Raw genomic sequence first — 17,032 nt, 5'->3', positions numbered from 1 at the left:
CGTAACCTGGAAAGCTCCTTCTTCTCCTTCAAAGTGTGAGACAAATAACCAGAAATGCTCCTTGCTGGGTTTTCCCCTCTCTCCTTTTTCTTTCTTTTATTTTTTTTTTAAAGATTTTATTTATTTATTTGACAGACAGAGATCACAAGTAGATGGAGAGGCAGGCAGAGAGGGGGGGGGGGGGGAAGCAGGCTCCCTGCTGAGCAGAGAGCCCGATGTGGGACTCGATCCAAGGACCCTAAGACCATGACCTGAGTCGAAGGCAGCGGCTTTAACCGACTGAGCCACCCAGGCGCCCCGAAACTAGTACACCTAAGTACAATGTTAGAAATCAGGCTAGTAATTTCATTTGGAGAGGAGGAAAAGAGCTGTAGACTAGAGATATAGAGAGGATCTGCTTGGCTGCTACATAGCTGATGGTTTATTACTATTCATTGAGCTGTACACATATTTTTGGTGCATTTTTATTTGTATGTTATATTTCAACACAGTACGTTTTTTAAAGGCCTGAAACAAAATAGATTTGTATGTACTGATTATGGAAGGATCTCTATGATAAATTTTCAAGTGAAAAAAGATAAATGCACAAAAGTATGTACATTATACACCACTTGCATAAGAAAAAAAGAAGTTATATAGACACATTTGCTTTTCTGAATTTAACATGTCTATAGATAGATACGTAAGAAATCAATGACCATAGCTACCTCTGGGAGTAGAACTGGAGTGTACTAGCAGAGGTGATAGTGGGTTATTTGCAGGGAGACTTGAAATTTTCTCTAACCCATGTGTGTATGTGCGTATGTTATCCATTCAAAACACATATTACCTCTGGTGAAGAGGGAATGAGATGAAAGGACATTAAATATACTGGTACTGTCTTAAGTTTGGGAGTAGGTACGTGGGTATTGTTGTAATATTGTTGGGCATTGCTATATAGGTTTTTATAGGTCAAATATTTATTTAAAGATTTTTTTTTTTTTTTTTTTTGCCAGTGATATAGGGAGAGAGAGCGAGCAAGCACAGGCAGACAGAGAGGCAGGCAGAGGCAGAGGGAGAAACAGGCTCCCTGCCAAGCAAGGAGCCCGATGTGGGACTCGATCCCAGGACGCTGGGATCATGACCTGAGCCGAAGGCAGCCGCTTAACCAACTGAGCCACCCAGGCGTCCCTATAGGTCAAATATTTAATAAACAAACAGGTCTCTGCACAATGGCACTGGTAGATGCTCAATAAATATTAATTACCTTCTCATTCTTATTCCCAACGTATCTATACTTGTCTCCCACACAACCATTTCATTGTCTCTTCGCTGTCTTCCAACGGCCAATTATGAAGACTTTCTCAATGGCATTCTTAGTGCCAGAAATCTCTCTGCAACTCTGTTCACATTCTCTTATTCAGAACCAACTCAACTCTCCCCATTCCAAAAAGTTCTCTAAAGCAATCACAGCCAACATAATCATAGGAGAGAAAATGGCTTTTAAAAATAGGAGGGCCTTCAACAAGTTTAAAAATTAAAAAATAAAAATAGGACCCTAAGAGAACAGTGTATTTTTCAGAGGAAATTAATGCCAGGTGATGAACGTGACTTTTTAATAGTTGTTACGTATTTATTTTTTAGTCACACATTTTAATGTGTACTTACACAAAATGTCCAGCACAATGAATAAAAAAGAAAGACTCTCACCATGATTAAATTTCAGAATGCCAGAAAGAGATGATCCTAAAAGCTTTGAGGGGGTGAGGGATGGGAAAATAGGTCATATACTGAGGAATGGGAATCAGAACAGAACCTGTCAACATTTACACCAACTGCTTAAAGACAATGGAATAAAACCATTAAAAAGTTTAAGGGAAAATAACTTCCAACTTAGAATTCTATATCCTGCTAAACGTAATATACCAGTATAAGAATAAAAGACATTTTCAAACATGCAAGCTTAAAAAAAAAAAGCCACCTCTCACGTACTCTTTCTTAGGAGGCTACCAAAGAATGCACTCCCCCAAGAAAGACAGGATTCATGAAACCAAGGATCTAAAACACAATAAAAATAAAACACCTTGAATTTGGTGAAGGGAAATCCCAAGAATTCAGATGTATAGCTGTTCTAGCAAGGAACTAATCCAAATTGAAGGAAGATGGAGAATTCCAAGAAGGGAAAAAAAGAGTTTTAGGGATGCCTGGATAGCTCAGTTGCTTAAGAGTCTGCCTTCAGCTCAGGTCACAATCCCAGAATCCCCACATCAGGGATAGAGCCCTGCATCAGCTCCATGCTCTGTGGGAAGCCTGCTTATCCTCTCCCACTCCCTCTGCTTGTGTTCCCTCTCTGGCTGTCTCTCCTCTCTGTCAAATAAATAAAATCTTTAAAAATAAAAAAAATAAAATAAAAAAAAGAAGAAGAAGAAGAAAGAAAAGAAAGTTTTAGAATTGGGACTAAATTATAAGCACACAAAAACCAAAGCAAATTTTAAAAGAATGACATTATTCTAGTGAAAGAAGCCAGACTCAAAGGCTACATATAGTCCAGTTCCATTGCAATGAGAATATGTAAAAGGGTATAGGAATAGGACAGTAAACCGATGAGCAATTGCTAGAGGATGGGGCTAGGGAAGGGGTTAACTACTACAAGGAAATTTTCTATATCCTAACCCTAGCGGTCGTCACACAACTGCATTTGTTAAAACTCATAGAACTAACAAGCATACCTCGGAGACATTGTGGGTTCCAGACCATCACAATAAAGTGAGTCAAATGAATTCTTTGGTTTTCCAGTGCATGTAAAAGTTCTGTTTACATTATACTATAGTCAATTAAGTGTGAGATTATGTCTAAAAAATGTACATGTCTTCATTAAAGAATAAAAAATACTTTATCGCTAAAAAATGCTATCATCTGATCTTTCACAGATCACTATATTATAATAATAATAATGGAAGTTTGAAATACCGTGAATATTACCAAAATGTGACACACACACCAAGTAAGCAAATGCTGTTGGAGAATGGCACCAATAGACTTCTTTGATGCAAGGTTATTACAAACCTTCAATTTTGCAAAAATGCAGTATCCATCAGCACAACAGACAAAGCACAACGGAACAAAGTATGCGTCTATACACCAAATAGGGTGAATTCTGTATTTATAACTCAATTCAAACAATGGGGAGGGGGACAGCAGCTTTTAACTCAAAAGGAAACAAAAAATACACAAAGCATATACTGTCATATACCATATGGCTCTACTATAACCAATAGATATCATCATGATCATATAAATATTTAACACTAATAGCCCAAATTGTGACTTAACTACATTAGAAGAATCAAAAAGAAACATGTGGCATAGCATGTTGTGAATTAAATCCGAGTTTACAAGGGAAGAAAACAGATAATGTATAAAACTGAAGTCAAGAAACAGCCTTAAAGGGGCGCCTGGGTGGCTCAGTGGGTTAAGCTGCTGCCTTCGGCTCAGGTCATGATCTCAGGGTCCTGGGATCGAGTCCCGCATCGGGCTCTCTGCTCAGCAGGGAGCCTGCTTCCTTCTCTCTCTCTCTGCCTGCCTCTCAGTGTACTTGTAATTTCTCTCTGTCAAATAAATAAATAAAAAATCTTAAAAAAAAAAAAAGAAACAGCCTTAAAAACATATTACTGAGAAATACTGGCTATTGGGGCGCCTGGGTGGCTCAGTGGGTTAAGCCTCTGCCTTAAGCTCAGGTCACATTCCCAGGGTCCTGGGATCCAGCCCTGCATCGGGCTCTCTGCTCAGCAGGAAGCCTGCTTCTCCCTCTGCTTATGTTCCCTCTCTCTCTCTGTCAAATTAATAAAAAAACAAATCTTGAAAAAGAAAGAAAGACAGGTGCCTGAGTGGCTCAGTGGGTTAAAGCCTTTGCCTTCAGCTCAGGTCATGATCCCAGGGTCCTTGGATTGAGCCCCACATCAGGCTCTCTGCTGAGCAGGGAGCCTGCTTCCCCCCGCCCTCTCTCTCTGCCTGCCTCTCTGCCTACTTGTGATCTCTGTCAAATAAATAAATAAAATCTTAAAAATGAAAAAAAAGAAAAGAAAAGAAAAAGAAAAAGAAATACTGGCTATCCTGTTTCCTGCAGGACCCTTCCCCTGCAAAACAAACAAACAAACAAAAACAGCTACAGTTTGGGCAGTGGTTGTGTGGGGAGGGCAGAATTTGGGGGCAAAAAGTGGGGCAGGGCACAGCTGTTTTTAGTTACAAGGCTCATGATACCCAGAGAGCTTCCCTATCGTAGTCCAAATATTCAACTACTCGAGGAATTTCTTTTACCACATCTACATTGTCTTACAAGGCATTTACTCCCATTTAAAAATAATCACTTGGATTTTGTTTTCCTTGTGAACAGCTGATTACTATGATGAAAGAGCCACCAATCCAGTCATCTTCAAAGCTGAATTACTGGCAGGAGTTGTACGGGTTTCTTCTCTTGGAGTACTTGTGGTTTGACAGTTTATAGCAGTGATAATCTCTTACATCATGCTGCCTAAGCTGTCAACCTGTTCAGTGGATGTGGCATTTCCAGACACCCAGTTTTCATTGACTTATTTTGTCTTTACTGCTTTTCTTATTAAATAAAGGCTGAATTTCATAAACATAAATGTGTATCTTATTTGTTTAGTCCTAAGTGTGAGATATCTTTTTTAAAATTCATTTTTTTAGAAAGAGACAGCACATGAGCCAGGAGGGGGGGGGCGGGGAGAGGGAGAAGCAGACTCCCCGTTGAGCAGAGGGATCATGACCTGAGCCCAAGGAAGATGACTGACTGAGCCACCCAGGCACTGTAGTCTTAAGGGTAAGATATCTTATGTCTTACAATATCATATTAAATTCAAGTAAATAGCTGTCTTAAAAAATAATTCATGAAAATAAAATACTTTGTTAGGTTATTCTTTAATTTTTTTAAAAGATTTTATTTATTCATTTGTCAGAGACAGAGAGAGCTCAAGCAGAGGAGCAGCAGGCTCACAGCCAAGCAAGGAGACCGATGCAAGACTCGATCCCAGGACCCTGGGATCATGACATGAGTTGAAGGCAGACCTGAGCCACTGAGGGGCCCCAAGGTTATTCTGATTATAACTGTTAACCAAGGAATACTTGTGTCCACTTTAATGAGATTTGTTTTAATATAATTAGGAGTGAATCTTAACAGTTTGTAAATACAAGAGCTTCTTGATAAAATGAATAGTATTTCTATTTTTAATTTATGAGAAGTTATCATATCCAGGGGTTTTTCAATACCAAATTACTCTTGACAGGCAAAGGAACACTGTATTTGACTTAAACCCCCAGGTTTCACAAATACTAATGCTTAGGATGATGAGGTCAAAACAATTGTGCTCAATGAAATCTTAAAAAAAGAAAAAACAAGGGTGGGGGGTCAATCTAAAGTATGAAGTAAGTAACGTTCGGGTAGAAATTACATATGCCAATAATCATGAAGGAAGCAATGATTAGCATTTGGGAAGTAGAACGAAGATGCCATAACCTAGTTTGTCACCAGATTGCCATACTGAAGGACAAGCTCTAGGGGTGGTGGGACACAATCTGTTTGAGTTACTCTGCCTTGAGCCTAGGGTTTTGCCTATCTATCCCCTTCCCTCACCTCCTACTGATCACACAGGTCCTGTGCACCCACCGTAAGGAATGTAACTGCAGAGCGATGCCACTGGAGGGCTTTAGGCAAGGGATTTGTAAGATCTGATTTGCTGTAAGGATCAAACGTTCTGATAAACGTACGCAGGCTCTGTACACACTAGAGCATTGCGCCAGCATTACTTTGCTACCCTGATAGAGGACAAATTAAATGGGAGAAAAGAAAATACACGAAATCCACATAGCACAGGCCCGTTCTAAATCATGCAGTCTGGAGTCTTCTCCAGACTTCTAAATCCCATTCAGGGAAATGGGGAAGACTTGGGGATGATCAGGTTTGGTGAAGGAGGAATTAGGGAATCAGAAATTTTATATTAAGTTTGAGATGCCCACTAGACATCTAAGCGGAGGTGTTGAGAAGATATTTGGATATACCCATCTGGAGCTAATGGGAGAAATCTGGATGGAAATATAGATTTAGAATCTATCAGAATATAGAGAATTTGTTAAACAATACTCGCTAACCTTCATAGCATGCTTACTACGTTTTAAAACACCACTTTAAGTGCTTTATATATACAAACTCACTTGATCCTTACCACAGCCTTATAGGCTGTCTCACGATTAGCCCTATTTCACTCTGATTCACAATGAAGAAACTGTTTAGCTCTGATTCACAATGAAGAAACTGCAGCATATAGAGATTAAGTAACTTGCCCAAACGCAGACAGCAAGTATGTACCAGAGCTGGGATTCAAACCTAGGATATCTGACTCTAGAACTCTTTAAAACCCTGAGACTGTTCAGGAGTAGAGACAGAATTGAGGAAAAAGACTGAGCCCTCACGATTCAATTCAATCTTCTGAGTCCTGGGTATCAAGAGCCTGACACTGTTTCCAGGCTCTGCAGACACAAAGTCCCTTAAGAAGCCCAGTTTAACAAGCTGACCGCAACTATTTACTGAACATCCACTATCTGCCTCACACTGGCCAAGCTTTTTATTGTTTTTATTTTTTTAAAGATTTTATTTATTTGACAGAGATCACAAGTAGGCAGGGAGGCAGGCAGAGAGAGGAGGAAGCAGGCCCCCTGCTGAGCAGAGAGCCCCACATGGGGCTTGATCCCAGGACCCTGAGATCATGACCCGAGCCGAAGGCAGAGGCTTTTAACCCACTGAGCTACCCAGGGGCCCCTGACCAAGGTTATTAGACATATGATGTCACTTCATCCTCCAAACAGCGTTATGAGATAGATATTATTATTGCCACATTAGAAATAAGGAAACAGGTTCCAGAGGACGGGAATACAAATGGCGGCCTCCTGGTCTCCGGCCCGGAGGAGCTGAGAGCCCAGGGCCCCACTCCTCAGTGCGCCCTCAGAGAACAGCGCCCAGTTACTCCCGTCTGCCTGACCTCCGGCCGCGCTCCGAGCTCACCGAGCCTGCGACCGGTTCAAGAATTGCTGTTCTTCTTCTCTTCAATCTGCCGATGGATTTTCAGGTGTTTGCAATCTTTAGATAAGCTATCTAGCTGATCTCCGGCTAGCTGAAGCAGTCTCAGCTTGCTACTTCTCCCAAAGACACTTGAGAATCACTACAACAGGCCCCTCCCCCAGAAGATCAACAAGAAATCCAGCCGAGACCAAGTTCACCTACCAAGGAGTGCGGTTTCAATACCAAGGAGAGCAGCAGAATTCCAGAGGAGGAGAAAGCCAAGCACGGAACTCATGGCTTTTTTCCTGTGATTTTTTTTAGTCTTGCAGTTAATTTAATTTTTTCTTTTTCCTTTTTCATTTTTTTTTTTTTCTCGCCTTCGGGTAAAATTTTTTTTTTTTTAACTGTTACCTTTTTCTTTTTTAACGATTTTTTACTAGTTTATCTAATATATATATATATATATTTTTTTACATTTTTCTTAGGTGTTTTCTTTTTTAAAAAAAAATTCTTTTCTTTTCTTTTCTTTTTTTTTTTTTTTTTTCTTTTTTCTTTCTTCCTTTTTGAACCTCTTTTTATCCCCTTTCTCCCCACTCACGATTTTGGATCTCTTCTAATTTGGCTAAAGCATATTTTCCTGGGGTTGTTGCCACCCTTTTAGTATTTTACTTGCCCCTTCATTTACTCTTATCTGGACAAAATGACAAGACGTAAAAATTCACCACAAAAAAAAGAACAAGAGGCAGTACCGAAGGCTAGGGACCTAATCAATACAGACATCGGTAATATGTCAGATCTAGAGTTCAGAATGACAATTCTCAAGGTTCTAGCCGGGCTCGAAAAAGGCATGGAAGATATTAGAGAAACCCTCTCGAGAGATATAAAAGCCCTTTCTGGAGAAATAAAAGAACTAAAATCTAACCAAGTTGAAATCAAAAAAGCTATTAATGAGGTGCAATCAAAAATGGAGGCTCTCACTGCTAGGATAAATGAGGCAGAAGAAAGAATTAGTGATATAGAAGACCAAATGACAGAGAATAAAGAAGCTGATCAAAAGAGGGACAAACAGCTACTGGACCACGAGGGGAGAATTCGAGAAATAAGTGACACCATAAGACGAAACAACATTAGAATAATTGGGATTCCAGAAGAAGAAGAAAGTGAGAGGGGAGCAGAAGGTATACTGGAGAGAATTATTGGGGAGAATTTCCCCAATATGGCAAAGGGAACGAGCATCAAAATTCAGGAGGTTCAGAGAATGCCCCTCAAAATCAATAAGAATAGGCCCACACCCCGTCACCTAATAGTAAAATTTACAAGTCTCAATGACAAAGAGAAAATCCTGAAAGCAGCCCGGGAAAAGAAGTCTGTAACATACAATGGTAAAAATATTAGATTGGCAGCTGACTTATCCACAGAGACCTGGCAGGCCAGAAAGAGCTGGCATGATATTTTCAGAGCACTAAACGAGAAAAACATGCAGCCAAGAATACTATATCCAGCTAGGCTATCATTGAAAATAGAAGGAGAGATTAAAAGCTTCCAGGACAAACAACAACTGAAAGAATTTGCAAATACCAAACCAGCTCTACAGGAAATATTGAAAGGGGTCCTCTAAGCAAAGAGAGAGCCTACAAGTGGTAGATCAGAAAGGAACAGAGACCATATACAGTAACAGTCACCTTACAGGCAATACAATGGCACTAAATTCATATCTCTCAATAGTTACCCTGAATGTGAATGGGCTAAATGCCCCTGTCAAAAGACACAGGGTATCAGAATGGATAAAAAAACAAAACCCATCTATACGTTGCCTCCAAGAAACACATTTTAAGCCCGAAGACACCTCCAGATTTAAAGTGAGGGGGTGGAAAAGAATTTACCATGCTAATGGACATCAGAAAAAAGCAGGAGTGGCAATCCTTATATCAGATCAATTAGATTTTAAGCCAAAGACTATAATAAGAGATGAGGAAGGACACTATATCATACTCAAAGGGTCTGTCCAACAAGAAGATCTAACAATTTTAAATATCTATGCCCCCAACGTGGGAGCAGCCAACTATATAAACCAATTAATAACAAAATCAAAGAAACACATCAACAATAATACAATAATAGTAGGGGACTTTAACACTCCCCTCACTGAAATGGACAGGTCATCCAAGCAAAAGATCAGCAAGGAAATAAAGGCCTTAAACGACACACTGGACCAGATGGACATCACAGATATATTCAGAATATTTCATCCCAAAGCAACAGAATACACATTCTTCTCTAGTGCACATGGAACATTCTCCAGAATAGATCACATCCTCGGTCCTAAATCAGGACTCAACCGGTATCAAAAGATTGGGATCATTCCCTGCATATTTTCAGACCACAATGCTCTAAAGCTAGAACTCAACCACAAAAGGAAGTTTGGAAAGAACCCAAATACATGGAGACTAAACAGTATCCTTCTAAAGAATGAATGGGTCAACCGGGAAATTAAAGAAGAATTGAAAAAAATCATGGAAACAAATGATAATGAAAATACAACGGTTCAAAATCTGTGGGACACAACAAAGGCAGTCCTGAGAGGAAAATATATAGCGGTACAAGCCTTTCTCAAGAAACAAGAAAGGTCTCAGGTACACAACCTAACCCTACACCTAAAGGAGCTGGAGAAAGAACAAGAAAGAAACCCTAAGCCCAGCAGGAGAAGAGAAATCATAAAGATCAGAGCAGAAATCAATGAAATAGAAACCAAAAAAACAATAGAACAAATCAACGAAACTAGGAGCTGGTTCTTTGAAAGAATTAATAAAATTGATAAACCCCTGGCCCGACTTATCAAAAAGAAAAGAGAAAGGACCCAAATAAATAAAATCATGAATGAAAGAGGAGAGATCACAACTAACACCAAAGAAATACAAACTATTATAAGAACATACTATGAGCAACTCTACGGCAATAAATTTGACAATCTGGAAGAAATGGATGCATTCCTAGAAACATATAAACTACCACAACTGAACCATGAAGAAATAGAAAGCCTGAACAGACCCATAACCAGTAAGGAGATTGAAACAGTCATTAAAAATCTCCAAACAAACAAAAGCCCAGGGCCAGACGGCTTCCCGGGGGAATTCTACCAAACATTTAAAGAAGAACTAATTCCTATTCTCCTGAAACTGTTCCAAAAAATAGAAATGGAAGGAAAACTTCCAAACTCATTTTATGAGGCCAGCATCACCTTGATCCCAAAACCAGACAAGGATCCCACCAAAAAAGAGAGCTATAGACCGATATCCTTGATGAACACAGATGCGAAAATACTCAACAAAATACTAGCCAATAGGATTCAACAGTACATTAAAAAGATTATTCACCACGACCAAGTGGGATTTATTCCAGGGCTGCAAGGTTGGTTCAACATCCGCAAATCAGTCAATGTGATACAACACATCAATAAAAGTAAGAACAAGAACCATATGATACTCTCAATAGATGCTGAAAAAGCATTTGACAAAGTACAACATCCCTTCCTGATCAAAACTCTTCAAAGTGTAGGGATAGAGGGCACATACCTCAATATCATCAAAGCCATCTATGAAAAACCCACCGCAAATATCATTCTCAATGGAGAAAAACTGAAAGCTTTTCCGCTAAGGTCAGGAACACGGCAGGGATGTCCATTATCACCACTGCTATTCAACATCGTACTAGAGGTCCTAGCCTCAGCAATCAGACAACAAAAGGAAATTAGAGGCATCCAAATCGGCAAAGAAGAAGTCAAATTATCACTCTTCGCAGATGATATGATACTATATGTGGAAAACCCAAAAGACTCCACTCCAAAACTGCTAGAACTTATACAGGAATTCAGTAAAGTGTCAGGATATAAAATCAATGCACAGAAATCAGTTGCATTTCTCTACACCAACAGCAAGACAGAAGAAAGAGATATTAAGGAGTCAATCCCATTTACAATTGCATCCAAAACCATAAGATACCTAGGAATAAACCTAACCAAAGAGACACAGAATCTATACTCAGAAAACTATAAAGTACTCATGAAAGAAATTGAGGAAGACACAAAGAAATGGAAAAATGTTCCATGCTCCTGGATTGGAAGAATAAATATTGTGAAAATGTCTATGCTACCTAAAGCAATCTACACATTTAATGCAATTCCTATCAAAGTACCATCCATCTTTTTCAAAGAAATGGAACAAATAATGCTAAAATTTATATGGAACCAGAAAAGACCTCGAATAGCCAAAGGGATATTGAAAAAGAAAGCCAACGTTGGTGGCATCACAATTCCGGACTTCAAGCTCTATTACAAAGCTGTCATCATCAAGACAGCATGGTACTGGCACAAAAACAGACACATAGATCAATGGAACAGAATAGAGAGCCCAGAAATAGACCCTCAACTCTATGGTCAACTAATCTTCGACAAAGCAGGAAAGAATGTCCAATGGAAAAAAGACAGCCTTTTCAATAAATGGTGCTGGGAAAATTGGACAGCCACATGCAGAAAAATGAAATTGGACCATTTCCTTACACCACACACAAAAATAGACTCAAAATGGATGAAGGACCTCAATGTACGAAAGGAATCCATCAAAATCCTTGAGGAGAACACGGGCAGCAACCTCTTCGACCTCTGCCGCAGCAACATCTTCCTAGGAACAACGCAAAAGGCAAGGGAAGCAAGGGAAAAAATGAACTACTGGGATTTCATCAAGATCAAAAGCTTTTGCACAGCAAAGGAAACAGTTAACAAAATCAAAAGACAACTGACAGAATGGGAGAAGATATTTGCAAACGACATATCAGATAAAGGACTAGTGTCCAGAATCTATAAAGAACTTAGCAAACTCAACACCCAAAGAACAAATAATCCAATCAAGAAATGGGCAGAAGACATGAACAGACATTTCTGCAAAGAAGACATCCAGATGGCGAACAGACACATGAAAAAGTGCTCCATATCACTCGGCATCAGGGAAATACAAATCAAAACCACAATGAGATATCACCTCACACCAGTCAGAATGGCTAAAATCAACAAGTCAGGAAATGACAGATGCTGGCGAGGATGCGGAGAAAGGGGAACCCTCCTACACTGTTGGTGGGAATGCAAGCTGGTGCAGCCACTCTGGAAAACAGCATGGAGGTTCCTCAAAATGTTGAAAATAGAACTGCCCTATGACCCAGCAATTGCACTATTGGGTATTTACCCTAAAGATACAAATGTAGTGATCCAAAGGGACACATGCACCCGAATGTTTATAGCAGCAATGTCCACAATAGCCAAACTATGGAAAGAACCTAGATGTCCATCAACAGATGAATGGATCAAGAAGATGTGGTATATATACACAATGGAATACTATGCAGCCATCAAAAGAAATGAAATCTTGCCATTTGCAACAACGTGGATGGAACTAGAGCGTATCATGCTTAGCGAAATAAGTCAAGCAGAGAAAGACAACTATCATATGATCTCCCTGATATGAGGAAGTGGTGATGCAACATGGAGGCTTAAATGGGTAGAAGAATAAATGAAACAAGATGGGATTGGGAGGGAGACAAACCATAAGTGACTCTTAATCTCACAAAACAAACTGAGGGTTGCCGGGGGGAGGGGGTTGGGGAGAAGGGGGTGGGATTATGGACATTGGGGAGGGTATGTGATTTGGTGAGTGCTGTGAAGTGTGTAAACCTGGTGATTCACAGACCTGGGGATAAAAATATATGTTTATAAAAAATAAAAAATTAAAAAAAAAAAAAAAAAAAAAGAAATAAGGAAACAGAGCTTCAGGAAGTTTAACTAACATAACCTAGGACACTCAACTAGTAAGTGAGGGAACTAGGGTTCAATCTAGGTCCACCTTCCTCTAAAATACGGTCTTCTCCAAGGAAATCCTATTACATGCTACCACACGCATGACCTTTGAGGACTTCAAGATAATGGAACAATCCAGTCACAAAAAGACAAATACTGCTTGATTCCACTTCCATGAAGTATCTAAAGTAGTCAAATTCATAGAAACAACAAGTAGAATGGTAGCTGCCAGGGGCTGGGGGCAAGGGGGTGGGAGGGGAGATGTTTAATGGGTATAGAGTTTCAGACTGGCAAGACGCAAAGATCCTGGAGCTCTGATTCACAACAATGTGAACACACCTAATACTACCAAATTGTACACTTAAAAATGGGTAAGATGAGGGGCACCTGGGTGGCTCAGTCATTAAGCGTCTGCCTTCAGCTCAGGTCATGATCCCAGGGTCCTGGGACAGAGCCCCGTAATGGGCTCCCTGCTCGGTGGGAAGCCTGCGTCTCCCTCTCCCACACTCCCTGCTTGTGATCCCTCTCTCACTGTGTCTCTGTCAAATAAATAAAATATTTTAAAAAAAAGAAAAATAGGGGTGTCTGGGTGGCTCAATGGGTTAAGCCTCTGCCTTTGGCTCAGGTCATGATCTCGGGGGTCCTGGGATCAGGCCCTGCGTTGGGATCTCCGCTCAGCGGGGAGCCTGCTTCCCCCTCTCTCGCTGCCTGCTGCTCTGCCTACTTATGATTTCTTTCTCTGTCAAATAAATAAAATCTTGAGAAAAAATGGGTAAGACGGGAAACTTCATGTTATGTGTTCACAACAACTTAAATTTTTTTTTCAAGTTGGTCTTTCCCAGTATACCATACGCCATAATGGACATACTTACTGTGCTATGGAAATGCTTGTGTGTGAAGAATTTACCTATAATGGGAGGAAAGTGGGGTATGTGAAGCAAGGAAGAGATCAGGCAAAGTCACCAAGAAAAGATACATTTGAAAGATGAAATTCCCCACTTTATCCTGACCAGAGTTTTATGAAGATCTCTCCATCTTAACCTTGGAAAGAGCTTCCACACTTGCATACAACTTCTGATTACCACAATACTCACCCTAAACCAGGCTCAAGAATATTCTAGCACCCTTCTATCTGGTGAGCTTCTCCAATCTCCTCCCATTCCAAGTCATCCATCACTGGAAACAAATTAAGTGTCCTAAACTGTCTCATTTATGATGCCAAATGACCTTTGTGGCTCCCTACTGACCTCAGAATGTAAAGGATAAGCAAGTGTTTAGTAAGAGATCACCTAAATTTTCTGAGCCTCGGTTTCCTCATCTGCATTGAAACAGGAGTCCTGACACCTCATTTGAAAGACTGAAGATTAAATGAAGACACTGTTTGAATACCTTCCACAATGTTTGATCTGAAGTATGTGCTCAGTGATGGTGAATTAACTCCCTTTCTGCATGTCCCTACAACCCTGCTAGGTAAGGCATTTTGGTTTAAAGAGCAAGTCTTTCCAGGATGTTAAGGCAGATAGAGAAGAATGCAGGGGGAAAAAGTTGCTCAACTACGATTATCTGATGTTCAGGAAAATACTGCTCACCCAGAACTGGTTCTTCATCTATAACCTGTTAACACAGAGACCACCTGGTTTTTATCTTTATTCTATCCTTTTAAGTATATGAGTAATACTGAAATGGCTCAAGTTTATATATAGATATATATAACACACTGCAAAAAATCTCACTCCCATTCTCTCCCCCATCTACCCAATTGCCACTGATTCCCACCAACCACTGTATTAGTTTCTTCTGCAACCTTCGAAAAGTTTCTATATGCAAAAGTTGTCTTTAAATTAAGCTAATGTTTTCCAGGTGTGTTTGTAACCTAAGTTGTGGGAATGAAAGGGGGGTAACAGAGGGAGAAGCCTAAGTCTTTCCATCCCGCCTTACCCTAAAGCAATGTCCTTCATTCATTCAAAAAAAAACTAATCATATATTGGGCGCCTATTATAAGCCAGATACCATTAACTAACTGATTATCCTTCAACTCTTACTAAGCAACAAAAACGCACTTAACACTTTACAGAACGGTCTCCATTGATCCTCACAGCACCTTAAGAGGCAGGTTACTAATTATCATCTCCATTTCAAAATGAGAAAACTGAGGCACCAAAAGATAACTTGATCAAGCAAGGCTTTGAAACCAGGCCTGACTCCAAAGACCTCGCTCTTAACCATGACGCTCTACACTGCACCCTTTGGAGCTCAGCCTAACGTGGGATACAGGCAAGAAAAAGGGTAGACAACAAAGAAATATGTAATTACAGACTAAGAAAGTAATGTGAGCAAAACGAATCCAGGGCTGTGACTGAATAACAATGGGGACCTACTTTAGATGTGGAGTAGGGGGTAGTGTCAAGGAAAGGCCTCTCTGAGAGAATGACATTTATGATAGGCTTAGGAACCGTTCGGGGGCTGCAATAATGAACCACCACCCAATTCACGGGGGACAAACTCGAGGCCCTTAGAAGCTAAAGCAAACTCGCTCAGGGTCCCCCAGGCGTGCAGACGTGGCGCAGGGTTGGGAGGATCCAGGAGCTGGGCCCAGGGTTCGTACACGCCATCGATGCCCGATGCAGCCCAGGCCCGCTCGGCCCCTAACCTGAGCCTCTAGCCGGCGGCTGCCCACCGCCCCGCGGCGGCTGACAGCAACCGGACAGCCTGCAGGGAGGCCCCGCGGCCGGCTAAGAGGGGTCGGGCCCGTACTGCGGGCGGCCTGGAAAGGCCTCTTCTCCGGCCCCCCGCCAGCTCCCGCCCGGTCCGCCCCGCCCCGCCCCTCCGGGCCGGCTTCGTACCTGCACGGCCCGGACCAGGCCCCGGCCGGTCAGCTGGCCCTGCCGCAGCTGCAGCAGAATGTTACCGGGCCGCGGCCGGCCGCCCCATCCGCCCCAAGCCGCCACCGTTGCCGCTGCCCGTCGCCCTCGGCCGGCCCCAGACCCCGCCGCCGGCGCCGCCGCCATGTCTCCTCGTCCGACAAACAGGAAGCAAGCGGCCCCGGGGCCGCGGAGATTTCTACGGGGCGGCGGAGGGGTGGCCGCAGCGCCCCCAGCGGGCCGACGGCGGAGGCGCAAGCCGCGTGGCAGAAACCGTACGCGCCGCGGGGCCTCCTGGGAAATGTAGTCTTGCTCTCAGTCGGGGCAGGTGCGAAATTGAGATGTGGCGTTTCCTGCGCCACTTGCTTTTGGGGACCCCGGGTCCAGCATTTCGGTGAGGTCTCCCGAGGTCAAAGACAAGTCCCTGCGTGCGCACTCTCCCATTTCTTGCCTGTTTCGGTGAGGTTACAACCAATTGGCTAGGAAAAAGCGTGGGCTCCAGTCCAGAAATCAAGTCTCCCCCCACCCCCGCCCCTTGATTCCTGCCTGCCTCTCTCCGCCCCTTATTCAGGCGGATGGACCTAGGCTTTCTGCTTCTTAATTTCCGTGTTAGTTTATTCAATCAGTAGTTCCTGGGAGTTTAGTCAGCCAGTAAGTAGTTCCTAGAGGCTCCGAACCAGTCTCTGTGAATACAGTGGAGAGCAGAACAGACTTAACAAGGTGCCTGTTTTGGACTGCAGGTTACTGCAGAAGATAGCAAATCCATACACGAATAAAGCACGATAACAGACTGGCTAAGTTGTGTGTTAAGTGGGTAGGTTGTTGTGAAGTTAAGTGAAATAATGGAAGGGAAAGGGATCGGTAAATTAGGACATCATATCCTTTGTCAGAGGAAACTTGTCCTAATTTTTCCCCACCTCGACTCTGAGCCCATGTAATCATTGTTTTGACAAACCTCTGCGTCAGGATTGCATTCTTGCCTCCCCTTTTCCTTTCCTGCAAGGAATCTTGTGACATAAAGAAAGAGGAGTGCTGGGTACGATGCAATAAGGCATGGTGGAGACAGTGACTTATCACTTATCGCCCAAACCAAAACACTTTTAGGAGAAAAAAGACTAATTATGCTGGGACAGCAGGCATGGTGACCATTATCCCAGTTTGCCTGGGATAGTCCCCATATATGCCTGCTGTTTATATTACAAGACCCCTCCCAGGAAAGGAAAAGGGGAGGCCACAATGTCCTTCTAAAATGAGTGGACCCTACTGGCCTCCAGCAGA

The 17,032-nt window shown here is 41.9% G+C and overlaps 1 protein-coding gene across 1 annotated transcript in view; it reads right to left on the bottom strand.

Moving 5' to 3' along the window:
• Positions 1-15,940, bottom strand: part of TRPC4AP (transient receptor potential cation channel subfamily C member 4 associated protein) — a 72,692-nt gene extending 56,752 nt beyond the window's left edge. The window contains exon 1 of the mRNA XM_059133441.1: positions 15,737-15,940. Within this exon, the coding sequence (XP_058989424.1) occupies positions 15,737-15,901 (165 nt within the window). The 5' untranslated portion in view covers positions 15,902-15,940. The remainder of the gene's footprint in view (positions 1-15,736) is intronic.
• Between the last annotated feature and the right edge of the window lie 1,092 nt (positions 15,941-17,032).

This window comes from Mustela lutreola, chromosome 9 (assembly GCF_030435805.1).
Source record: "Mustela lutreola isolate mMusLut2 chromosome 9, mMusLut2.pri, whole genome shotgun sequence".
NCBI classification, from domain to species: domain Eukaryota; kingdom Metazoa; phylum Chordata; class Mammalia; order Carnivora; family Mustelidae; genus Mustela; species Mustela lutreola.
The sequence above is the reverse complement of the archived record's forward strand: the minus strand, read 5'-3'. Positions and strand labels throughout refer to the sequence as shown.